Source organism: Callospermophilus lateralis, chromosome 10 (genome assembly GCF_048772815.1).
Source record: "Callospermophilus lateralis isolate mCalLat2 chromosome 10, mCalLat2.hap1, whole genome shotgun sequence".
NCBI classification, from domain to species: domain Eukaryota; kingdom Metazoa; phylum Chordata; class Mammalia; order Rodentia; family Sciuridae; genus Callospermophilus; species Callospermophilus lateralis.
Genome location: NC_135314.1, coordinates 61,903,433 through 61,930,492, shown reverse-complemented (window position 1 = coordinate 61,930,492; position 27,060 = coordinate 61,903,433). Strand labels below are relative to the sequence as shown.

General features: G+C 33.7%; 1 protein-coding gene across 2 annotated transcripts in view; it reads right to left on the bottom strand.

Annotated features, from left to right (window-relative positions):
* Lsamp (limbic system associated membrane protein) overlaps window positions 1-27,060 on the bottom strand; it is a 591,787-nt gene that overhangs the window by 236,540 nt on the left and 328,187 nt on the right. For both annotated transcript variants that reach the window (XM_076868338.2, XM_076868339.2), the window contains exon 2: window positions 25,126-25,358. In XM_076868338.2, the coding sequence (XP_076724453.2) occupies window positions 25,126-25,358 (233 nt within the window). The remainder of the gene's footprint in view (window positions 1-25,125; window positions 25,359-27,060) is intronic.

Below are 27,060 nucleotides of genomic sequence, written 5' to 3'. Positions count from 1 at the left end.
GCCTCCTGAGCAGATAAGTACTATAGCATGTACCACCATATCTGGCTGATGTTATTATTTCTATTTTGCAAGTGAGATGACAGAAACTTTTCTGGTTTAAGAACATAGCTAATAATTAATGGAGTTAGGATCTTAACCCAGGTATCTCTGCTCCAAAGCCCATGTTCTTTCTAGCAAATCACATAAAACAGAGAATTGGGTACAGGTCCCTTAAGGGAATATAATTTTAAATGAAAATTATATGACTAACTATAGGTCCCTTTTCTTGAAAGGGTGAGGGAAGCAGTCTGCCTGGTCAGACCTTAATCATCCCCCATGCCCGAACTATTACTAATCTCATCCTCTTCAGTGTAAGTATAAACAGCATCTTAGCAGAGAGGATTTCTATGACACACTATTGAAAATTGCAAACTGCTCCCATTCCAAAACTCCAACTCCCCTGACCTTCTTTTCTTCCTTTTTCTGCATAGCACTGTCACCATAGATATATTGTGTATCTTTCCTGTATAACTTCTCCACTGGTTGGTTCCTTGTCTGGAATCTAAGTTCTATTGGTGACAGTGTTCGGTTCCCTAATCATTAATACCCACTGCTTTGTCCCTGGCATCTAGAAGGCACACAGAAGATGCTAAACCAATGCTCACTAAAAATATTAATTTTTACTAATTTGAGCGCAGAAAAACTGTAAGTAGAAGGCTATTCTACCAATTTCCATAATGTATTGCATTTGTTCTTGAGAGATGGGGTGTCTATATGCAAAAAGGAAACTGAGTTAAATCTAATGACCATAGTCCTCCTGGGGAGGAAACCAAGATTGAAATAGTGGTAAGGGAGATTTCAGTTTATCTGTGTTATCTGGACGTAAGAAAAATGTGCTCACGAACTACTTATAAAATCAAAAACAAGGTAAATACAAAGGTGTTAAGAAGGAATTACTTCATTATGTCATTGTTACTCTTATTTTCCCCAATGAAATTTGCTTTTAACAGGCTTTACACATGATTGGCATGTTCCTAATTAATAGACAACTGATTTTTTAAGTCAAAAATAACAAAAATAGTGTGGTAAGCAGAAAGCTACAATATAATTAAAGATAGAGCAAGAAACATTGAGATAAGGTGTGTGTTGGGAATACTCTTTTATGTCCTTTCAGCAAATTCAACCAACCAATATAGTTTCATTTGTTCTCCAAATCCTACAATATATAAAAAGCTTTGTGTTACAACTTTCTCTTTTTAGAGTGTAATAAAATAATAGTAATAGTGATAATACTAAAGTATAACACTTAAACAGATATATGAGTCACACAAATCACATACACCTGATGTGTGCAAGTGAATGTGGATAAAATTTAATCTCAAAATGAACCTACATTTCTTGGATCTGAGATTTGTGTAATTTTACTGATTTTGGAAAATCGTTGACAACTGTTACATTAAATATTTCTTTTGCCTTATTCTCTTTTTTCCTTGTGACTTTTATCATTTCACTTTCTCACATAGATCTAGAATGTTTTCTTCCATGTTTTTACCTCTTTATTTTCTGTGTTTGTGGTCATTTGGAATAATTTATACTGACCTATCTTATTGTTCATCGATTCACTTCTCCATTGTATCTCTCTGCTGAGAAGGTCATCAGATTAATTCTATCTTGATTAATTCTAAACATTTTTCTTTGTTTTTTTAATACTTTCCATCTTTCTCTTGAAATTCTTTCTCTTCATATATGTTACTGATATTTCCCACTAAATCCTTTAACATAATTATCATAGTAACTGCACTGATATTTATGACATTCAAATTGTCTCTGGGTCTTTTTCTATTGACTATGGTATCTTTTAAGATGCATCCTATTTCGGGGGGGCTTGGTAATCAATATCATGCTTACTATAATATTTTATCACATGCTAGAAATTACATATTACAGAACAACATAACTGAAATAATGTATTTGTTCCTAGACAAAGGCCTATGTTATCTATTTTTGGACTTCCAAGGTCAAAAATTGGATCAAGTTAATCTGCAGTTAATCTGAATCTGGGCTTTACTGTTTTACTTTCCTACATTATACTTCTGCTATAAATTTTGCAAATTATAGACTGATAATGCTTTGATCTTTTTTTTTTTTTGAGCTATAGATTTATATCAGAAAGCCGATACATACTTGAGGGAGAATGTGGGCTATCTCAGGCAAGAGACATTTGGAGGAGTAAAGTAAGAAGTACACATTCAAGGGAGAATGTTGGTTATCTTGAAAGTGATAAGCTCTGGGGGTAAAGCAAGGAATACCCATTTAAGGGAGAATGTGGGTCATCTCCAGAGGGACAAACAGCCCACTGCTTTGATCTGAATGCAAGATCTACAGTGCAAGAAGGCTCCACCCATACATAGGACTCATCTCTGATGCAGGGAGATGGAACACAGATCTCCTGCTCATCCTACCATTATAGATGGCCACCCATTTATACTTAGTGTGAAACACAAAGTGAAGAAGTGACCTTTCTTTTCTTATTGTTCCTCTTGTGTTCTTTCTTATTCAGACATATATTTGTCCTGTCTCAGTTGGATAAGTATAACCTAACACATATGATTTTTATAAAATTTATTTCAAAAAATATACTCTTATTTCAATAATGTACTAATTACTTAAATTACCTTTAGAACTCTTTGTGTGTGTGTGTGTGTGTGTGTGTATGTGTGTGTGTGTGTGTGCATGTGTGTGCAGTTTTGGGGAGTGAACCTAGACGTGCTATGCCACTGAACTACATCCCTAAAACTTTTTATTTTTTTTATTTTGAGACAGAGTCTCATTAAATTGCCAAATCTGGCCTTAAACTTGCAATCTTTCCTCAGCCTCCTGAATCACTGGGATTAGAGGTGTGTGCCAGCACCCCCAGCTTCTAGAACTTACTTTATTGATTTTTAAGATCTTGATAACATGGTACTCAAGGCAACAGACATTTATTCACTAAGTCTTCTTCAGATATTAATAATTAAAGTATGTAATTAAGTTGGGTAACACTTTGTTCTGAAAAGAAAACAAGCATTCACAAAATAGTAAAAATTATTTTCTTAATATTCATAAATGTATCCGTGAATGAATAGTTCTTCAAATGGTGAAAGACTTTAACAATAGAGGAAGAGATTCCATTCATGTAGTGTGAAGTATTTTTAAGGTTAAAACTAATTTAAATTCATTACCAATTCTTATATTGTTTATAAATTTATTTTGTTATTTATTATATTTCCCTGTGTCCATAACTATTTGTGTGTGTGCACCCATAATCACCTTGCATTCAGAGAGTAAGTTTTTTTTTTGTCTAATTTAATCTAACTACTAAATCTGAATAACTGTTTATGGTGCCCTGATCCTTAGATTTGACAGACCTCATTAAGAATTTTACAACAGAAATCTCTGCAGTTTCTAGTATCCATTTGAATTAGGCACAGAACAATTCTAGAGATACTTTAGCAATTAAGCTGTTGGAACACACTTAAGAAGCAAAACACACAAAATACAGCCTAAGCCAATTTTTTTTTTCTGTGTGTAGGGGGGTTATCTCATCTATTGTCAAAAGCAACTCAATTCTTGTTTCCAATTGGCTCTTCAATACTATAGCATAAATAAGCAGAATAGCTGTATATCTATCTTTAAGAAAGCTCAATATTGCATAGAAAACAAACACAAATTAGAAAACAAGGTTATTATATTGAAATTAAAACTACACATTTTACTCTGAAAGATAATAACCTATAGAATTAATACTGAAAATTGCTTCAATGCATTAATATGTTTAAAATTAACTACTTGATCAGAGTAAATAAAGTACAGTAATTCTTAACAATTACTCTCAAATATCAATTAGGAAATAAAATATATACATATCATTTCATTAAAAAAGACAGCTTATAAAGCTTTAAGAAGGTGTCTATTGTTAAAAAAAAATAGGACAATTTTATCTTCAAAAGGCTGGACACCCTATCAAAACTTTTGTTTTAAAATCTTTTTTTTTTTCCAAACCTCTGTTTTTTTTAACCCTACTCTTCGATGCATCCTTTAATCTGCTATTATTTCCTTTGCTGTCTCTTGGGTGAGATTCTACATAAACACAACAGATTAGCAGTGCTGGAAAGGTGTGAATTACTGGATTCTAGTCTTTTTGGGGCGAGGGGATTACGGTGGATTTGAACTCAGAGGCATTCAACCACTAAGCCACATTCCCAGCCCTATTTTTTATTTTATTTAGAGACAAGAGTCTCACTGAGTTGCTTAGCACCTGAGGCTGGCTTTGAACTTACAATCCTCCTGCTTCATTCTCCCAAGCTGCACCTGGCGGCTTCTATTCATCCCCCCACCTCCCATGCCCCATTGTCTCTTCTAGGGACTTAGTCTTAGATGAATAGGGTTCTAATGAGAATCAGAAATTGGTAAAAAAAAATGTTATTAATAATTCCTAGAGGGATAACCTCTTTTTCTTCAGTGTCATAAGTGTTTGGAGTTTCCTCTAGAAGATGAATACAAAAACTTTCCTAAGCATAGATAATGGATTTGTACCCTTTTCCCCTCTGTGGCAAGCCAGGCTGATGACTTATTGAAAATATTATTCTTAGTTTAAAAAAAAACAAGGAAAGCCATACCTCAGATGTAGTAACTTAATGTGTTTTTGAAGTAGATAAAATAAAAATAAAAATAATCCCTAATATTCACATTAACTGAGCACCTAATAAACATCAGACAACAGAGTACAGACTTGAAAATACATTTTTTTCTGAATGTCCACACATGCACACATCACAACTATAATAGTTCTACTATTGGATCTTTTTTTATAAAACTTGCAGTAGTAAATCAGTCAGACAGGAATATAATTTACACCACGTGTCCCCAGTACCTCTGGTCATAAACCACTGTGTACTAATCCTTAAGGCCAGTTTTGTGATTTTTGGAGATCCATTGCCTAATGTACTAAATGTAAAGTGAAAAGTAAAAAGTAGTATAAATTAAGAATGATAGTTTTTAAATCATTTACCATGTATGAGCTCATTTTTAGGGTCGACATTTACCTGATGTTTAAAAGTGGGATTCAGCAATAGCACTTTGATAGATATTACTCAGAATACATGGCCAAATATGAAATGGCTTCTATTAGACATGTGGATAGCATTTTGTTGATTTTGTGACTGGGCCCATAAAAGATTTTGTGAACAGCTGTTCACTCAGGCTACATGAGCAGTATGCTGAAAGCTGTTCTGAGCCAGGCCCATGCCGGACTGAATAAAGGAGATAATGATGAGTTTTAAAAATTAGACTTTTTATAATTCATGATATTTATCATTTCATGAGATAGTAATATTCAAACAGCTATATCTCTATATTTTATAACTATGCATTTAAGTTTCTATTCTATATCTCATCAATAGTTATAATAATTATTATTTGCTATAACTGTCTAGTTATAGCAAATCAAAATGATTTTCAGCTGAACTGTACAGTACAGTTGAAGAGAATCATACATCCATTCATTGGATTATTCTTGGAATACATGCAAACTAGCCTTGGGCATCACCCTCACTTTTAGCACTTTTAGCACAAACAAGTCTTGTTATTATCAAGTCATCCATCCACTCTATTTCTCAAGTTTTTAAATTATAAAATAAGGACAACCGCAGCACCTACATCACATATTTCACAGGTATATAGAGAGCAAACCCAGCAAGTACTTTATCAAAGTAACATATCCAGACAGTTATTTCTCTGCCAACTCAAATTAAATACACCCAGGAGAACTGTTCACTATCTTATTTATAGTCCCCTGTGTCCAAGGAAGTAGCATGTTAGGAAAATAAGCAAACAAACCAAAATAACTTCTGGAACATGACAGACCTGAGTTTGAATCATACCCTTTCATATATGAGTTGTGTAAATATGGCTGAGTGATTAATTCTTCTGTCTCCTGTTAGAGTCTATAAACAAGTCTGGATGGCGCCTGGCAAAATGCCAGAGGGAGAAATTTGTGTAGTAACAAAAGCAAGCCATTAAGTGTGGAGATTCCTTATTGGTTGACTGATGTATCTAGTTTATGCTAATTAAGATAAGCTGTGTGGAACATATAAATACTGCTCCTGTCCTACAATAAAGGGCTCCCATTCCTGCTGTATCAATCTACACAAGTTGTTCCTGCCCACCCCCCCGCCCCGTTATTTTGCTGCAGCTGGACTGTGGCAGTCTCCATTACGACATCTGTAATAGAGCTGATAATATTCACTCTAGAGGTTTCATGTGAGGTTCATTGTTATGAACATATTGCAGTGTCTCAGTCTGTTTAGAAAACTATAATAAAATATTATAGATTTGGAAACTTATAAACAACAGAAATTTATTTCTCACAGATCTGGATCTGGAAAGTTCATGGTCAAAGTGTTGGCAGGTTTGGCATTTGGTGAGGTTTGCTATTTGTTTCACAGATGTCATCACATGGGGGAAGTAGGAAGGGATCTCTCTGAACCTCCTTAAGAAGACCCTAGTCCCATTCATGGGGGGAGCCTAATCACCTTCTAAAGACCTTATCTCTAAATACTAGCCAACTGGGAATAACATTTCAACATTAATTAGGTGGGCAGAGCACAAACACTCAGTCTGTAATAAGTAAGTTATTTAAGGCAGGAACTACGCATTAGACTACACTCTGTGCTGCTAAGATTGCAACACACTGGAGAGATACCTTCAGTTCACCCCTCCTCTCCTTTTAAAAAATATTTTCCCTCATTTTTTAATTGCTGCATTATAGCTATACATAGTGGTGGGATTTGTTATTTATTTGTAGATGCACAAAATGTAATGAAATTATTTGGCCAATATTACTCCCGAGAACTTCTTCAGTTCACTTTTAAACTCTTCATTATTCTTCACATAGAATTTGAATATTTTTTGTCAGATAATATACATTTTAATCTTTCACAAAAAAGTATGCCCCATTCCATTAAAATTTCAGTCTGGTTATCTTTTTCTTGATGCCACTCCTTTGGCTGCCTTTGAAAGCAACCTACTTCAGATTATCTTTTCCATCAAAGACCCCACCCACCATTTATACCAACACCCTGATAACCTTATTTAAAAAAAAATCTCACAGCAAATAATGATTTAGATTCTATCAATTACCTGAAAATTCTTTATCTCATACACCTACCCTAATATCTCCTCCTACTCACTTCATTTCCACCTATTCATCATTGTTTATCTAACTTCTGTTTCCTTCAAGCTGCATTCCTCTTAGTTTTTCATCTAACACACCTCCCCCTTTCTTTCTACACAATAATTATTTTCTACTTGATGTTTCTAAAACTTTGGCAATTGTCCTCACGGATCCCACTCTGTTCCAGAATCCTTGTTCTCTCACTATTTAGAAAGAGAAGCTGCAGCAGAGTTCATATGTCTGGTTTAGTACGGCAATTCCTACCCTCATATGTCCTCTACAATTCAACTAGAAACATCGGGAACTCTGGTCACTGTGCAAATCCCACAATTTGTGTCAGTCTTCTACTTGACTCCATTTCTTTAATGTCATCTTTTCTATCATTGTCTGATGATGTCTTAATGTCAGAGCTTGGACCTGCCTGGCGATCATGCCATCTAACTGCCTCCCGTGGTAGCCCATCATAGAGATGCCTCAGCAATATTACTGAAGTCGATGAAGACAGAGAAACAAAAACGTGATGTTACTGGCTACCCTGCAAAACACAAAAACCTACAATTTTCCTTTTATCCAAATCAATTCACCATCTCATGCCCACAGACACTCAAGTAGCAAGGCTACACAGCTTATATGCACTGCTGTGAAATGTAGCCCTCATACAGCAGCCAGAGGTATATAAATATGCAAATCATAGATGTATACAGAAACAGCCTTCCAGTTGAGAATACCAGCTGTCACAGGCAGCAAAATTACTCCAAGGACTTGGCATTGGTAAACTGGCAAATATCCCCTGGTTATTGCTACCCCATCAATCCTGGGCCTTTTGGCAGGGCAACATTCTTGAACAGGTTTCTTCCCCTCTTAACTCAGTTAAAGAACTTTCTTTTATTTTTTTTAAGATGATAAAATGAACTGCTATAAAATTTGATCTTAGTTTCTGATATAGGAAGTTTATTGTTCCTCTTGGACATATATTTTTCTGTATCTTGCCATTGCTTTTAAAAAAATTAAAACTATATCCCAAACCTGAGTAAAACAAAATGAAAATATCAAGCTAATCTTTCTTTCTTTTTATTAAAGAACAGTTAGGGAACATTCTGCTGAGAAATGGGTGATGAGCAATAAGCAATATTCAGAATTTAGTAGTCAATTATATACTTCAGAGATTGTTGAGGACTATTGACCCTCAAGTTATCTTGAGTGATTATGAAGTAAAAATGGAACAGGGAGTATAATAAAAAGATAGACTCAATGCTGACAAAAGTGGGGTACCCCAAAGTCTAAGAAACCCTAGTTAAACAGGAAAATGAATAAGAAATTTACTTCTCAACAAACAACAAAGAATGGTTTACAACCATGGAGGCATTCCGAGAGAAGTAAATATGTCATCGATTTTAAATAGCAGTATTATCCAGCAGAGAGCAGATCAATGAAAGTTGCATAGGTTTTCAGATGCTTCAGGATATTAAAGAACAATCCCATTTCCCCCCTCCATAAACCATTCCATCCAGAAGAGTAATTTAAAATGTGCCATAAATCATTATCTGCTCACCAACCAATCAGCATTCAGGAAAGTTACATCTCCCCACAGTTTTCTTCCTTGGAACAATCTGAAATGCTCTCATTTTTGCTAACTCATAGGCCTGCCTGGTCCAGCTTTTCTGACTGGATATGTGATAGAAAATAATAAGTTTTCTTTCAGATTTAATATAGCAAATATTAGGAGAAAAAATGAAGCATTTTCTTTAGAAAAAGTATTCAGTGATTATGAGTTGGATGATGTTCATTACATCCTGGTAAATGAGTTGATAATACTTATTGCTATTTCAAGCAGAGTGAACAGGTATAGATAATTACAAAGATTTGCTCCATCCGTGCAAAGGAAGTGGGATAAAAAATCACAATGTATAAAAACTAAGATTGTCATCCACAGTCTGAACATTCTTTATGTGATCCCAGTCTGCCTTGTGAGCCTGGATATCACTCTTAGAAAATGAGACTCATCATCTATTGCCAGGTATTCTATGAAGTTTCCATTTTCTGAAGCTTTGTGTGGTTTCAAAGATAAATCAGTCCCATTCTATGTACTATGGGAACTTTGTGCTGATGGAGGAAAGGTGTAATCAAATACTTGTGTTAAAAAGTAGAATACAACATGTTTTAAGGGAGAGATAATCATGTTTGTGATCTAGAGAAGGAAAAACTTGCCTTTGGATGGTAAAATCAAGTAAGACATGACAGAGAAACTACATATAGTATGCTGGGTGACATTTAATAGATATCTCACTGGGTATTTTTTTCTGTGTTCAGCTTATTTCACGCAATGTCGTCTAGGTCCATCTATTTACCTCAAAGGACGGAATTTTATTCTTCTTTGTGGTTGTGTAATATAATATTCCATTGTGCATCTATATATGCCACATTTTTATGCACTCAAGGGTTGATGGGCAAATAGACTGATTCCATATCTTAGCAATTATGAATAGTGCTGTGGTAAACGCAAACATGCATATTTCTCTTTAGTATGCTGAAAATCTCCTTTGGCTATATAAACAGAAGTGAGATTACTGGATAATATGGTAGCTCCATCTTTAGTTTTTTGAGGAACCTCCATACTTCTCCATAATGGTTGTGCTAATTTACATTTCTACCAAGGATGTATAACAGTTCCTTTTCTCTTTTCCTCCACACAGTCTTTCATACGTGGCACCTAAACAAAGTCAACCTGAACATAGAGTAGTTATTACTAGTGACTGGGAAGGGTATTGAGGGGGAAAGGGTGGATAAAGAGAGGTTGAATTTGATTAATACATGGTATGTATACATGTATGGAAGGAAATATCACACTGAACTCATTAATATGTACAATTAATACATGTTCATGTATTAATTAAAATACACGTACATGTATTACATGTACTTGAAATTAAAATAATTACCTAAAGGAAAAAAAAAAGAACTTCCAATTGGAATCCATTGTTACTCCTCTGCTTAAAATCTTTAGTCAATTTCTGTTAATTTAGGAACCCTATACACCTTCACTGAAAAAGAAGAAAAAACAAAACCAAACTCCACCATATTTGTAGGGCTCTTTGTATGTTAGCAGCCTGGCTTTGTTTCTCATCCCTCATCGCTCACCATGTTCTACCATGTTCTGCCAGGAGTCAACTTTCTCATATTCTGTGCCTGATTGACTCAATTTTCATAATTTTGGGGAGGAGTTTGATTATATAGGACCTAGCATATGCACATTGGAAGAAGTAAGTTTAGAACAATATGTTGGGGGAGAACCACTTAAAATTAGACTATTCTGTCACTATTGTGAACTGTAAAGAATTGAGATAAGAGAGTATCAGAGCTACATCTCACAAATATCTAGAAGTTGTGTTCAGGGCAGTTTAGAATGCAAAAAGGTAAAAGCAATAGATTGCACTTTTTTTGAAAAAAAGTTCTGAGAAAGAGGTACTGAGGGTCTAATTTAGAGAATGTAAGAAAGCATGCTTCACAAAAATGTTATCATTGATTGAAAAAAAAAAGATATAGGTGAAATGGAGAATTTAAAAGTAACCTGTTTCAGGAAGATAAATCATGTCATTATCAGAAATAAGGATATCAGAAAAAAATGAAGAAATTATTTGGAGGTAAAAATTAATTTTGACCTGAGCACAATAAACATGAAGTGGCTGACGATATAGAAAGAAATGTTTAATAGTTCTTTCTGGGCTAGAATTCAGAACATAAAGGGCAAGGTTGGCAATAGATACTTGGAATTAAAACATAAAGATGTTATAGTCAAAGATGAGGTCATTAGTGGAAGATCTCAAAAATAAGGAGAAGCATGTACAGCTCTGGTGAAATGCAGAAATATGAAGATCACAGAACTCAAGACGAGGGAGTTTAAGAGATAAAAAAAAATAGGGGATAGTACAATATTTCAGAAATAAAGGGAAAAGAGATTGCAGGAAAAGAGGGAAAATAGTGTAATTAAATAGGGGTCAAAGAGAATAACATAAGACTGACAGGCAGGGGCAGTGGGAGGTTGAAAATAGGGAATATGGAAAAAGAAAAGTAAAGCTATTTTAGGCAATTGAATTGAAAACAAATGATGAATGAAAAGATGTTCAGAAAATATGAGGATTCAAATGAGGTTAGCATGAGTTCGTAGGGTCCTCAATAAAATGTCATGGTATCCAATTTCCTAGCATAATTTAATACTCTCTAAAGTAGAGGAGAAAAAGAATTATAGGAGTCACTCATGGATGAGAATCTGGAGAGTTCAGAACAAGATAAGATCAAATAAACTTGAAGTTTTGGCGCCGTGACGGGGACCACTGAAATGTCACACTACAGGCTCCAGCTTAGGAAGACAGGGAAGTAAAGCCAGTAGATGGTTATAGGAGCATCCACAAGGTCTTAATTAAGGTTTGTTTTTATTTTTTAGGTGTTTAAGAATTTAAATTGGAAACTTTATACATAAAAGTGCTTCTTCTACAGTTTTACTTGAGTTGAGGAGATTGGCAGAGACCTACTGACACAAAATCTCTGACTTCATTCCTTCTCCCCAAGACTTTGTAGTGTGTATGTACCCAGGTGCATGCAACATTACCTTTATACTATGTCTTTTAAAAAGAATATATCCTTCTAAGGCATAATAACTTAGTAACTTAAGGCCTACTTGCTTTAGATGACTTTATCAGTTTGCTTCCTCCATTAAAAAAGAAAAGAGAAAAGAATATGAAAGCTCAGTAGAAGTACTTTGGATTAGACAGAGTGGAGTAAAGAGAGAGGAGGTGATAAGGAGGTAGGAATGATAGTAGAAGGAATCAGACATTATTATCCTATGGGCATATATGACTACAACCTGTGTAACTCCACATGATGTACAACCAGAATAACGAGAAGTTATACTCCATTTATGTATGATGTGTCAAAATGCGTTCTACTGTCATGTATACCTAATTAGAACAAATTTTTAAAAAAGAAAAAGAATATGAATGCTCATTTTAGAGTATGATGGAGCACTGAAGGAAAATAAATTAAAAGAAAAATAAAAAAGGAGGAAGAAAGCATTACAGAAACTTAAAAGAATTTTTTTTCTTATAGTTTGTCCATTCAATAATCACATTTGTTATTTTTTTAAAAATATTGCACTTTCTCTAGCTATAGTATATGCACACAATGTACACATAAGATTAGAAACAAAATAATATAAAATTTTATCTATGAGGCCAAAACCCCCCAAAGCTTTGTAAAATTATTTGGTATATTTCATTCTACTTTTATTTTTTCTAATGGATATCTGAGTGCATATGATGTGAGTGTGTATTGACTACAGTTTGCAGAATGAATGCTAGAGGTTATGCTGTTTAGAAAACTGTCATTTCATTTGACCATAAGTTGCATAAATTTTTATCATTTAATAAAATATTTTCTAAAATATAATGGTTAATGGCTTTTATTTGGAAGAAACAGAGAAACATCTCTGGCTGTCTAGTATAGAGAGGAACTCATTGTAACTCACACCTTTGGGAAAGAGGCACAGTGAAAATTATGCCAGAGCATCTTATGATAGGAGCAGGACCACTGGTGAATCAGAACATAAGATGCTGCAGTTCCCACTAGCAGCAACACAGATCCAAGAATGGATCTAGCCTTATTGGAGTATCAGTGACCCAAATACTCCCACATTAACCCACTGCTCCAGCTGCCACCAGTTACATGCGTAGATTTTCTTTGATTCTCAGTTTCTTATATTAATAAGGTTGATTAATAATTCTGAATCTGGGACATTGAAATTTTAAGGACTGCATTTCATGGCTGAGCCCTAGTTTCAGGATATGTAGATTTTATTTCAGCTTTTACACCTGGCAGTGATGCCTATATCCTGACAATGTCGACAAGGAGATAAATTTCCTAATGTGAGGAAGAGGTTTAGATTCTGAGCACCCACTATAATGTTCACATTAATAGTAGTTCTTAGGAAATATCCCCAATGTAACTTCTCAAGTACTTCTTCTCAATATTTTGAATATCTTCTTTTAGTATTTTAAAAATAATTCTGCATTGGCCACTTGATACAAAAATCTATTTTTGCATTTCAGATGATTTTCTTTTTACATATTCATGGAAGACAAATTACTGGGTCAAATGATGGATATATATTTAAAAACTTTGATAGACGTCCCTACTTTCGCCTAGGGAAAGTTTCTACTAATTTACACTCTCGACAGGGAGATATAAAAGTGTCAGTTTTCCTATTGATTTGCCACTTCTGGATAACCTCTTTTTGTTAACCCTTTCCCAGTATTGCTAGCATAAAAAATAACAATTTATTACTATTTTTCTTTTTATTTCTTTGATTATTGCTGAGGTTTTAATAATTCCCTATGTTTTTCTATTTCCATGTGTTCTTTTTACAGATTGGCAATCGATTTCCTTTGACGAATTTTAGCTATATTTTCTTTATTGATTTTTCTTTATTTTCTGTAATTGTTGCAATCTGCTCATATATCAAAGGTATGAAAACTTTATCTGTTTCCTATTTTGTGTTTCAGTAACTTTGCTATTTCTCTTAACTTTATTTATTTTCTGTACATACATATAGTCAAATTTATTCAGGACTTTTGTTTGCCGTTTCATTTACTTTTATCCCAAGCAAGCCTTCCTCACTCTGTTGAAATACATATTTATTGAATCTTTTAGTCTTTAGCTTTATTTCTTTAAAATTTTTAAGAAATGGGGTATCAATTTTTATGAGTAAAAAAATAATTCATTAAATAATAATAATAACTTTATTTTTTCTTCAATTAATATATTCAAAACCATTTCCGAATCATACTTTCTTCTTGATTTAAAAAAATCTTGAATTATATGTGACATTATTATATGTTGTAGCTTTGGGCCTTTCATTGGTATCTACTGAAGTGATCATTCTTAAATCAAAAACATACTGTTTTGACATATATGTATTTTATTTTTCTTTTTGTTGTTATTACTGGGGATTGAATCCAGGAGCACTTAACCACTGAGCCACATCCACAGCCCTCTTTTATTTTTTTATTTTGAGACAGGGTTTTGCTTAGGGCTTTGCTAAATTGCTGAGCCTGGCTTTGAACTTTCAATCCTCTTGCCTCAGCCTCCGGAGTCACTGGGTTACAGGGAGATATATATAGGCCTGGCTTCATAAATATTTTGGCATCTAGTAGAAATCATCATCCCTAATAAAACAAATACATTTCTAAAAAGTTTGCTGTTTGTGTCCACCTATTCTTCATCAGTAAAGTAATATACTTAAAATAATTTCAACAAAGTCTCCCAAGTAATTTTTAGGCACATGAAAAATTCCATTTATCTTAAGGAAAATTACCATGTAATTACCTTACATCTTTAATTTTATTTGTGTTGCCATTAAAAAATTATTTTGTTCCATTAAAAAATCTAAAAACTTTTCCCTTTATTTTCTAATTTCTGCATTTAGATTTTCTACCTTGCTTATTTAATTCTTCCTTTCTTTTTTATTTTTATTTTTTTAAGTAATGGGGATTGAACCCAGGGTCACTTTACCGCTGAGCTACCTTCCCAGTCTTTTTTGGTTTTTATTTTGAAACATGCTAAGTTGCTGAGGGTATTGTTCAACTGCTGAGCCTGACTTCAAAATTGTAATCCTGCTGTCTCAGCCTCTCAAATTCCTGGGATTATAGGCATATACTACTGCACCCTAATTTATTTGTAAATTTTTTAATTTTTCAGTTTTGTGAGTGTACATTTTAAGTTGATTTTATGTGTTTATTATAACTAAATTAAATATTATTTTATGTATTTCTTCAGAAAACCAGACAACATACATATTAAACTTTTATTAGTGATAATATTTTTCTCACTAATTTATAATCATTTGTTTAGTTATTAATCATAATTGCCTAGAGATATTGATAAGTTTATTTCGTCCTTCAACTTAATTGAATCTTTTCATTTTTATTTTCTTTTGACTGCATTGAGCAGAATCTTCAAGCTCATGTCAAGTAAAAATAATAATTGTTGGTATTCCTTTTCCTAACTTTTATTACTATGAGTTTAATTGTCTTTTTCATGTTAAGGAAAATATGGTCCATACTTACCAGACTAAATTTATTGAATATTTAAATATCGAGAGGTAGAGTTATGTTACAAGTATTTTGTAGTTATTGGTATTATCCCATGTTTTTCCATTTGACTTTTAATGTAATATTTAAAATATATTTTTATTTTATCGGTTCTTTTTAGTTATACATGAAAGTACAGTCCATTTTGATATAATTACAGAAGCATCAAATATATCTTATTCTAATTAAGACCCCACTCTTATGGATGTCCATGATGGTGGCATCCAGGGTGCTATATTTAGATATGTACTTAGGAAAGTTATGTCAGAAGCATTCTACTGTCTTTCCTTCTCCTATTCCCCCTCGCTTTCCTTCATTCCTTTTTGACTGCTACAGTGAACTTCTACTCTTCTTCTCTTCCCCCCTAATTTTGGGTTAGCCTCCATAAATCAGAGAAAACATGTGACCATTGTTATTTTGGGATTGTATTTGTAGATATTTTTATAGTATATTAAGCTTGAAAATTCCATTTAATTATGCCATAAATAATATTATTTTGGATTCTGTTCACTAATTTTTATTACTAATACTTGCCTTAATTATTAGAGTTCGTTTCATTTTATTTTGAAATAATTCATATTTACAGAAAAATTATAAGAATTTTACAAAGAATGTACCCAGTGACTCCACCCAAGTTTTATTATTGCTCCATCATATCTTTTTAGCATAAATATCCCATGTAGAATCATGTATTATACCTAATTGTAGTACCTTTCCAGTGTCTTTCAATCTTTAGGCAGTTCCTTTATCTCTCCTGACTTTCAATGGCACTGATATTTATGAAGATTGGAGGACAGAGAGTTCTGCTCTAAAATGTCAGCATGGATATGCCTAATGTCCTGTCAGACTAAGCATCTGAAAGAAATATTACAGAAGTAATGCTGTGTTTTGATTGCTTGCTGTCTTCTGGCACATGATGCCAGTTAGCATTAATGATGGTAGTGTACACTTTGATCACTTGATTGGTAAAGTCTCAGCTTAAGTTTCTCTACTTTTCTTACTATTCTTTTCACCCTTTATTTGAATAAATACTTTGTGGGGAGTTACTTTAAGATTATTTAAAAATTGCATTCCTTATTTTACTTTTACTTGCAACTTTTAGAATCCATTGATATTTTTTGTCTGCATGAATTACTTCTGTGATGATTGATAAATGACAATTTTCCATTTTCATCATTTCTTCTACATTTATTAGTCACCATTCTAACAAAGAAATTTATATTATTTTTATTTAATAACTAGCATATAATTTATTATATACACTATCATGTAATATATGTATCATATTATATTATAATCATTATTTTGATACCCAAATCATCCTGGACTTAGCTGGTGGAAATCTCTTTAGTACTTAAATATGCAACATTATATTTTAAGTACTTTTTATTTTCCTGTGTAAAAGATGCTCTATACTCATATTATTCCCACCTTCATCCAGCCCCGAATCACCTATTTCTCCAACTAATTTTTGTTCCTTTTCATAGATAGTGAACCACATCTGGGTGCTAGGTCCTAGGAACACTTGTGTTACCAGGGTGTCAGTGCTCCTTGGCCTCTCAATGGTAGGGCTATGAAGTACATACACATATTTCTCTCTCTCAGCCCCATTGAAATTATAAGCACATCAAGAATGAGCACCGATAACTCTAATTTCAATCCCAAACCACAGGGTTTCAGATTCCTCATTCTTCATAGTTATGCAATTCTTCTCAACAATGAGAACTTACTCCAAAACATATTTACTTACTTACTCCTTTTGAATGTAGCCAAAGTCCTAACCTTACTTGACTTCCTCTCCACTCAGCTGCTTTCTTGTTTGGGACCTGGGTCTTTCAGAGATACCAGCACTCAGAAGTCCTCCTTGTATAGTCCCTGACACATGTTAAGCTATTTTTCCAAAACAATCTAGCCTGCCTAAAAGCTTTTTGAATAAAAAGAAAAAAGGAGACTTATTGTGTTTTGTGTATTTAAGCTGATTGTCATTCACACAGACTTAGGACTGGAAAAATTTTAGAGAACCCATCAATTATATTGTTATCCAAAAATAAATGCTACTTATTTATAGCAAACTGATATAATTAAAGTGTGTGTTTTTGTGTACAGTATATTTGTATATATGCTCATATATATATGTGTGTGTACATATATGCATATATGTATTATGGTATGTATGTATATATATACATATATATGGTGTGAGTATATATATGAGTACAGATAATGAACTCTTTCTTGAGCTTTTAAATGTGTCAAAATGCATTCTATCACCATTTATAACTAATTAGAAAAAATTTACATTCCCACCAAAAATGTTGCCTTTCATAGTTTTATAGTAACTTACTAATATAATAAAAATATAAATGTTCTACATATGATTATGATTTATAGTGGCTTATGATGCTATTTTTTAAATATTTGAAAGTATAGATATATTTATTTCAATGTTTAGGTAAACTTCGTAAAAATGAGCAGATCTCTGAGTTGCCATGTATGACATAATGAAAATGTAAGTAAAAATAATTTGTCATTCGTACTATACATTGTTATAATATCTAGCAGATTCAGATGCAACATGGAATAAATATCTATCTCCAAATCTGTCTAATAATCCTCAAAATTCTGACCATAGGTATTAAAATCTCTAGTGCAGCAATGATTCAAGATTGGAGTACTTTGCTGAATGTTCATTAGTCTCTGTCTTCAAGTAGATTTCTTTTTCACATAAGTCCACAGTTTCTGAGACCTCTCTGGTGCCACTACTGGTAATACAATAACTTTTTCTCTCTTCTCTTATTTTTTCTCATCTTTGAGATGACAATTGTCTTCAAGAAAGACAAATGTAGTTTGAATTGTACAGTTAGTGGATATAAACTCTTTAATAACTAAAAAGTGGGCTGCAGATACATAGAGAAAGCTTTGAAATGAAAAAATAATTAGGAATAGATGGGATTGACTTGGATAAAACTTGAATTCCTTCCTCAAGGAGAATGTCAAGTTTAGGTCAAGGAGAGTCTCAGCATGAGAAAATATTCCCAAATATTTTCTCCTCAAACATCACTTCTTCTTATTAACTATCGTTTTACTGTGATGGATAGTGATGTCTTTTAAGACTAAACCTGATCTATTAACAGCCAATCAAGAGGCTATTGTCTGAAAAATTAAGCTCCAGAGTAGGAAAATTTGTAGACTTTAGCATATAAAGTCCAATGATAATTCCAGCTAATTACCAGGAATCTCATTAATCAAGAGAAATTACCTTAAGAACAAATATAACTAATGAAGATTTCAAATTCTTATTTTATTAGAATACTTAAAAATTAGAAGAGCTACAGGCTAAATTCAATAACAATGCAGTGGCAAACTTGTATGGAATTTTATAGGCAATGATCAATTATTTAATTAATAATCAATGCAACATGATGTTTATTAAGGAAGGAAAGAATAGGAGGGAAGGGAGAAAGAATGAAGTAACAAAGAAGAAAAAAAAAGGGATTAAGAGAGAAAAAAAATACCTGCTTAAAGCTCTGTGTAATAGATTTTGATTAGCATCAGAACTTCTTGACAGAATTGTAAAACTGGCTTCTAAAAACTTGATCCTAGAAATAATAGGTTGTAGACTATTCCTCATGAAAAAATTAATTAATTCTTATTTGAGTTTTAAATTATTAAATTAAAAGAGAATTTATAGGGGCTGGGGTTGAGGTTCAGCAGTAGAGCCTTTGCCTAGCACATGTGAGGTGCAAGGTGCTGGGTTTGATCCTCAGCACCACATAAAAAATAAATAAATAAAATAAAGGTCTTGTGTCATAAAGATATTGTGTCCAACAACAACAACAACAAAAATATTAAAAGAAAAGAGAAGCTATAGGCATTGAAACTGTAGTTCAATATAAATGTTCTAGGATTAATGACATTCAGGAAAGGTCACTTTTTAAGGGTGGGAATTTGAAAAGAAAAACAAAGCATGTTGGTTCTATAAGAAGTATCTCTCTCATATCATTACACAATTCCATTGTTTTAATGATGGTAATTTCTCACTCTTCTGGTCATTCCATCCTGTCAGTTCCTCTCCTAGGCAGAGATGTTCTCCAGTTACTAGGAGCCACCAAGTCACTGCCACCGACCTAACAGTAATTATGCAACAAATATCCTGACAAATAATCAATATATTTCCACCAGCAATGTGTATGATTTGATTCATAGTGTGAGAAAAATTTCTGGGTTATTATTAATCCTGAGTGAATTCATTTGTAATACATTTTAAAATTCTAAAATGTTAAAAAACCCTCCAATATTAGTTTTTTATACATTAGACCATTTTGAAAAAAAACTAATAAATTAGAATGGCATAAAAATAAAGCCAAATTCTCAACAGGGAAATGACCATTTCCATATTATATTTATTTATGTGTGTGTGTGTGTGTGTGTGTATGTGTGTGTCCATATCTAGTATTGATACCAGTCCATGAATTATATAGTGCAAGTCACATACATTCAAGGTAGGATAAAAGTTATTATGATGAATGGAATATTTAAAAATAAGAATCACATTTAAAAAAATCTTCATATCATAATTTTCTTGGTATTTATATATACATGGAAGGTGTTTTTTTTTTTGTTTTTTGATTTTTTTTTTAGAATTATACTCATTTTGAGGGCCACTATTCTCAGGGCTAAAGCACCCTGATTGATTACTCTTTTAAATGAATTCACAGGTTTATTTTAAAATATTATTATTATAATCCTCTAGTACCTGCTGTACATACTTTTAAATATAATTTGATGCAGTGTCATATGGGAAAATGAGCAGGCAGTCAGCAGTAAATCCCTTTCATTGATTGCTCAGATCCCTAGAATAGTAGTTCTCGACTTTTTTGCGTGTGTCTGAATCACCTGCAAAGCACAATGTATGCACAAGTTTTGCTCCCATCCACAAGGATTCTAATTCAGTTGTTCTGGATGTGGTTCTCAGGCATCTGCATTTTAAGAAGTATAAAAAACTATAATGTTGACTTGGCTACAGGTTATCAAGGATCGTATCTAGAGAAATATTGCCTTAATATATATGCTTCCATATCAGCATGATCAGAAAACTCTCAAAATCACAGGATGGTAACATTTGGAGAAAAAAATGAATAAATTATTATTGAAAATAATGCCATTGATATTCATTTGTTTATTTTACTGAAGTTAAGGGTGGTGTTTTTTTAATCTTTGATCTTGGACTCCATAAAGCTGCTGTCATGGGAAACAAAAAAAAATCTGATAGATAAGGGTCTCTCAATTTATTAAGTATATCAAATGCCTGTTTTTATTTAGATACCTATGACTTACACAGATGGAATACTTAATATCAAGAAATTAGAATGGAACTCAAAGGCAACTATAGATTTTGTTTTTGTTGATGCAAATTTTTCTTCAGTTAACCTTATGAGGAAAGTGTGTATGGCTATCATTTAGACACACAGAGTCTAGCGAAAATCACAGCATATTTATTTCAACAAGGATATTCTGTGTGTGGTGACCCTCATGAACCAGTATGACACAATAATTTTGTTTTCTGCTTCAACACCTGAAGATGGACAGTTTAGGGACAGAGAGAAGATTTTCATTCCATAGGGCTAAGTTATGTAAGCATCTTTGAGAGCCTAAAAGGGTGTGTGAAAGTTAAGGTATCTATCATTCTATCTGTTCTCTGTTTCGTGTCTTCATGTCTAAAAAGATTAATTTTAGGAATATTTGGAGGGTACCACTATCTGAAAATGAGTAAAATTATGCAGTATGGCTTCTCACATGTAATTTTTTTTCTCTTTCTTTTCCTCCAAGTGATATTAAAGAATACAAATCTTTTGGTACAGTGGTTCCCAAAATGTAGTTCCCTACATCAGCAGCATCAGCATCACCTGGGAACTTGTTATAAATGCAAATTCTCAGACACTACCCAGATCTACTGAATCAGCAATCCTGTGGAGATTTCACCCATCTAAAATTGAATAAACACTCTAAGTGCTGTTGGTATGAACTTTATTTTTGACTCAAACATCTTTAATAAATATAGGTAAGAACTTTAAAGGAATATAGGTCTATAAAGCCTTCTAGAGTGCCAAAGAAGTAAACCTGAACCCACTCCAATCATAAGAGAGTCAAAACAGCTGTTTGACTCTGGGCAGCACTCCATCACAAGAGTGAGCTTTACGGAAACATAGGAGCAGCAACAGCACTGTCTTGTTCTCCACCATCACCATCATCATCACCATCCACTGGGTTACAATACATGGTCTCCAGACATTAAGCTAGGTGGTCACCTAACTTTTTCTTATGATAAATTTAGGAGGATTTAAAATTCCCAATTTTTATCTCCACTTCACATATGGCACAATCGATCTTTAAGGAAATTATGTGATTTATCCCAACGTTTACATATGTAATATGAAGGAAAACAGATCTGAATCAAGCAGTGTAACTGCCGAGTCATGATTCTGTAGTGCTATCTCAGAGCTCCTTTGAGTTAAGGGTGTCCTCATCATTGATTAAAGAAAAGGAATTACATGGATCTGCAGAAACCATGGAGGGTGATCAAGGAAGGACATAAAAGGTTCTTACAGTTTGAAGGAAAGGGCTGTGGATCTGGGAAAAAGAATGATGTCAGTCATACATAGAAGTAGAATCTTGGATGGGGTAAAAACCATATATAAACGAATCACAGAGTAAGAATCAGGGGGAATCAATAATGTGAATGGATGAGTCCTCTGACAATTTCAAAGCTGAATATAAAAGAGAAGTGGCAGACATCTGGTGCTAGGGGTCACATGCCAACATCTATATAATTGTCTAAAAGTTTCCTTTCAACGACAGTGGCTCCAGGAAAAGACAATCCTGTTTTCATCCCCCTTATAAATACAGGTTTTGTTCCTCATTGCTTCTTTCAAAGCAAGAAACTGTAGTAAATTTTTACAATGGAATATTACTCAGCCTTAAAGAAGAATGAAATTATGGCATTGGCAGGTAAATGAAGAATGCTAAGTAAAGTACGCCAATCCCCCAAAACTAAAGGCCAAATGCTTTCTCTGATATGTGGATGCTTATCCATAATTTGGGGGACAAGGGAAGAATGGAGGAACTTTGGATTGGACAGAAGAGAGGGGGAGAAGGGGAAGGGGTGTGTGTCAGGAAAAGATGGTGGAATGAGATGGACATTATTATCCTATGTATGAGTATGACTCTACACAATGTACAACCAGAGAAATGAAAAGTTGCATCCCATTTGTGTAAAAAACAAAAATAAATTAATTTTTTTAAAAGCAATATGTTAAAGAAGAAGAAAATATATTATCTTGAATCAGATAGATCTGGGTTTGAAACTCTGTCCTAAGCCAATAGGGAACTTTGGGTGTTGTTTTTTTTTTTATTGTCTCTGAACTTTAATTGTTTGAATATATGTATATGTGTGTGTATTAAAGTTTTAATATACATATAAAATTATTTACATCTACTTAATAGTAATATGATAATTAAAGAAGACAATAAATAGCACTTGACCATGTAGCTCTTTTGCACCCCATAATATTATGTTAACTTAATTTTCACTAGCACTGCCATGGTATGAAGATAGGTATAATAAGATCTAACTGAGCTCTGGTTTTAACCTTATTGCAAAAGCCATATTTTGTAGCTTAAAAGTACACAGATAAATAAGAAAATAAATAAAATAAAAGAAGAAACTCTGGATATCAGCCCAGAATTAAATAAAAACCCTTATAGTAGTTCTTAAAAATCATAACAAATGATTCCATTCTATTAGAAAATGCTTTAAATTTGACTCCAGATCTGCTTGGCTCTCAGCTGCTCCCTGAATTATGTGTGATCTTGAGCAAAAAACCTACACTTAATGATCTCTTTTCTCATCTCTTCCTCACCAAGAAATATAATAGTCAGATCATTGAATTTTATTTAGTATAGGACAATATAAAATATCTATTGTGGTCTCTCTAGGTTCCTTCTAATGACAATAAAAGCTATAAAGATACTAAAATTGTATTAAAAAATCTCAGAGTTTAGCAGGATTTTTAAAGCATAGAACATTATAAATAAATATATGAATGAAATACAATAAATACCAAGGAAGAAAAATCACAAGATAGTATTTTTTTTTTTTAGAGAGAGGAGGGGAGAGAGAGAGAGAGAGAGAGAGAGAATTTTTAAAAAATATTTATTTCTTAGTTTTCAGCAGATACAACATCTTTGTTTGTATGTGGTGCTGAGGATCGAACCCGGGCCGCACGCATGCCAGGCGAGCGTGCTACCGCTTGAGCCACAGCCCCAGCCCTACAAGATAGTATTAATAACAGGCCATTAGATAAAATTTGTTCTGAAGAGCCTTAGTTATCACTTCTCCCTTTACCACTAAATCAGGTTAAAAAAATTCTCCTTTTGAGGTAGGAGTGTGTGTGTTTGTACATGTGTGTACCTGTATGTGCTCCAAGGGAGCTGATAAATTAACACCTGGATGTGTTTACATATTTCTAGTTACATATCTTATTAAATGTGATACCAGAGATCTAAACCCTGGTGTTTCTCATTACAGAGCTCATGCACTCTTCACTAAAGCACAAGGAAAGTGTGCTATGCTTTGACTGTGATTGGGACTTTGCAAACCAGTAGACACACCTTTTATTAGGAATAAAATGAAGTTGTCAGCCATTGAAAATGGACCAAGATAGCAGCCACCTGACTAAATCACTCTTGCATCAGCCAGTCTCTGATGTATTTTATTCTAGCTTCAATCTATTAATCAGACGATCTGGAAGAGCAATAATTTAAACACGGCAATAATCAATTCCATAACACATTAATAGAAGCTACAGTCAAACTTTGCCACACCACTGACTGCACTGGAATCCTGACAGAAGCCCTAGGGCCATGCCTAATTTGCATTAAATTTACATAAAATTGTAAATCAAGAATACAGGAACACAGCCCTAATATTTGTTAGCCTTTAGATCTTTCCTGATAGATGGATTGAAACTGCTGGTGGTTTGACTTTACTTTGCAAAAAAATTTTGCAACTGATCAGCTTTGTTTTCATTTTGCAATTATGAGAAAAGGGACTCAAGGGAGTTAAGGAGAATGCATATGCCATTTAGGGTTTGCATTCTGTAAAACCCCAACTCAGATGTTCCTGTGGAAACCCCAGTCTCAAAGCAAATTGTCCCTAATGACTTTGAAGTTCCTTGTCAGTGGACTTGCTCACAAGTAACTTGTTATTTAGTGAAGATACAAATCACACAAAGCTGGACTGCTGATATCAAGGCCTGTGGGAACCATTATTGTTCTAAAATATTTTTTCTGTCATAAAAACAGATAATTAATGAAAAAAATTAATTAGGACAAGGACAGGTAAAACCCAACTCTCTTAAGTTTGGTGAAACACGTGTACCTGGCAGGGTAGTAAAGTGAACTTCCTGTAGTTCTAAGCACTCCGTATGTTCCTAAGTTCCTATTTTACCTTTTTTTTTTTTAAATAGCTGTAAGTTTTGCTGTGTGTTTTTATATTCTGAACTAGGAGAAACCCTTCTTGTCAAAGGTACTGGCTCACAGTGGTAAGGGTACTCTCTCTATTCTCTTTAGCCCTCTCACTTAAAACTCATTTTGTAGAAGAAAACAGATACTTAAGTGCAATCCTGCATTTGGAAGTTTTTCCTTTTTAGAAAGAATTTTGTAAGAATTTTATATAACATGCTTATTCTCCAACTGCATCTCTTCCTTACCACCTTCATATCCCACTCTTACCTTGCACGATCAAGTAAACTTGGGAGGTCTTGGGCTCATGCTGTGTCTGAACGGAGCATGTGTAGGAACCCTCATCATAGACATCCACCTTCTGGATGCGGAGGCTGTATTCCAGAGAGTGGCGTTTCTCCAGCTCAACCCGGGGATCCAGAGACCACTTGTCATGTCCAGCAAAAATGATACCAGAACGGTTCAACCAGGCCACCTTCGAGTTCTTGTCTTCTACAACACATCTGACAGAGCAGAGTAATAATGTTAGTGGCTTAACCATAACTGTAACTGCTTTCATTCTCTGCATGATTTGACTCAACAAGATCAATCAAGAAAAATAATTATATGCATAATGAATCACTACCATGACATTTCTTGGGGTCCTTAGTAAATTCACTGTTTCCTTTAAGATCTAATTACCATCCAATGGACGAATGTCATTATATTAGATTCGGTTCAGCAATAAACAATCTGAGTATTAGTAATTCAGGCCAATAACATTAAATGAGTATTGACTTCCCACTGGATTACCTTCAACTTGTTTATGAAAAGGTCATTCATTCACACGGAACTCCATTTGCTCAAATATTTTTGAGAATTATACAATGATATCATGTCACTTTTGCCTCATCTTGTATTCTTTCCTAAGTATTTCATAAAGTCTTGCATGATAATAGTCTAAAGTTATGCTCCACTGCTGCAGGAACAAGACTAGATTTCAGAGTTCACTATTGACCCTTAGGAATTTGCAATACACTCCAAGAAATAAGAAGTGTGTAAGTCCAAGGACAAGTGCATTTGTGTTGTATCAAGAAAATCAACGCAAGCATCATCTGGCCCAAGTCTAGTTCTAGCTGCTGAGAGCAGCAGGTTATCTAATGACAAGGTACTTTTCTCCCAGCATTTCTGGTCGTATTGAATGAATGCAGTTTTTCATGGGAGATGAAGAAACAATTTTGTAAGTCATTCCAGAGAAGATGAAGGATAAATGTTTATCAAAATGATTTTTTTTTTTTTTAGTAAACTGAAATAATCCCTTTCTGAAACTCCAAAGAAGGGGGCAAAGAATACAGGTTAGCAGAGAAGGGATAATCACTTCATGGTGAATAAAGTTCTTTCTTTCAATTTTCCAGCAGAAAATCTGACAATGAAAAAAAAAAATCAAACAAGCAACAATAAATGAATAAAAAAAAAGTGAGGAAGAAAGAAAAAGTCTCTCTCTGTACCCCTTAGCAAGATTTATGATTGTCCCACAGAAAGATGGTTCCAGACCCTGTTCACAGCTATACAGCCAGCTTCTTGACACTCTGGGGTGTGAAGGAATGGACAGAAAGAGTCAAGAGTATGATGGCAGAACAATTAAAACACCATATTCCCCTATGTTTCCCAAAGTGAGTCAAATTCAGATTCTTTTCTCAGGTGAAAACAGTCAGGCTTAGAGATTCCTCACCCATGCACAGAAAGGAAATTTGTACATAATCCACAGACTGACCACAGAGAGACTTAGAGGCCAATTTGTGTCTCTCATATGGAGGAAAACTGTTGAGTCTTTTTAAATAACTCCTCTATGGTCCAAGACTATTTTTCCCACTATTTTCAGGTGAATCCTATTTTTTTTTTATTTCAAATGAGAATTTGACTTAAGTTGTGTGTCACGATACACACATCTTCCTTCTCTGCTTTACCTATTTGTTTTATTAACATAGCTAGATTTAAGTATCATTTAGTATCTCCACCTTCCAGAATGTGTTTCTCAGCCATGTCAATATTTTTGTGAATAATTAAATGTGTTTGATAATTTGGGGGTCCTAGGAGAAGAGAGCTCACTTTGCAGATACTTACTGCTTCTTTTCAGGCTTGATTTTACCTTTTTTGCTCTACTCTTTTGAGATATCACTTCTCTATCCTTGGTGGTGTTCCTAGCACCTCTCAACTTAAGGGCAC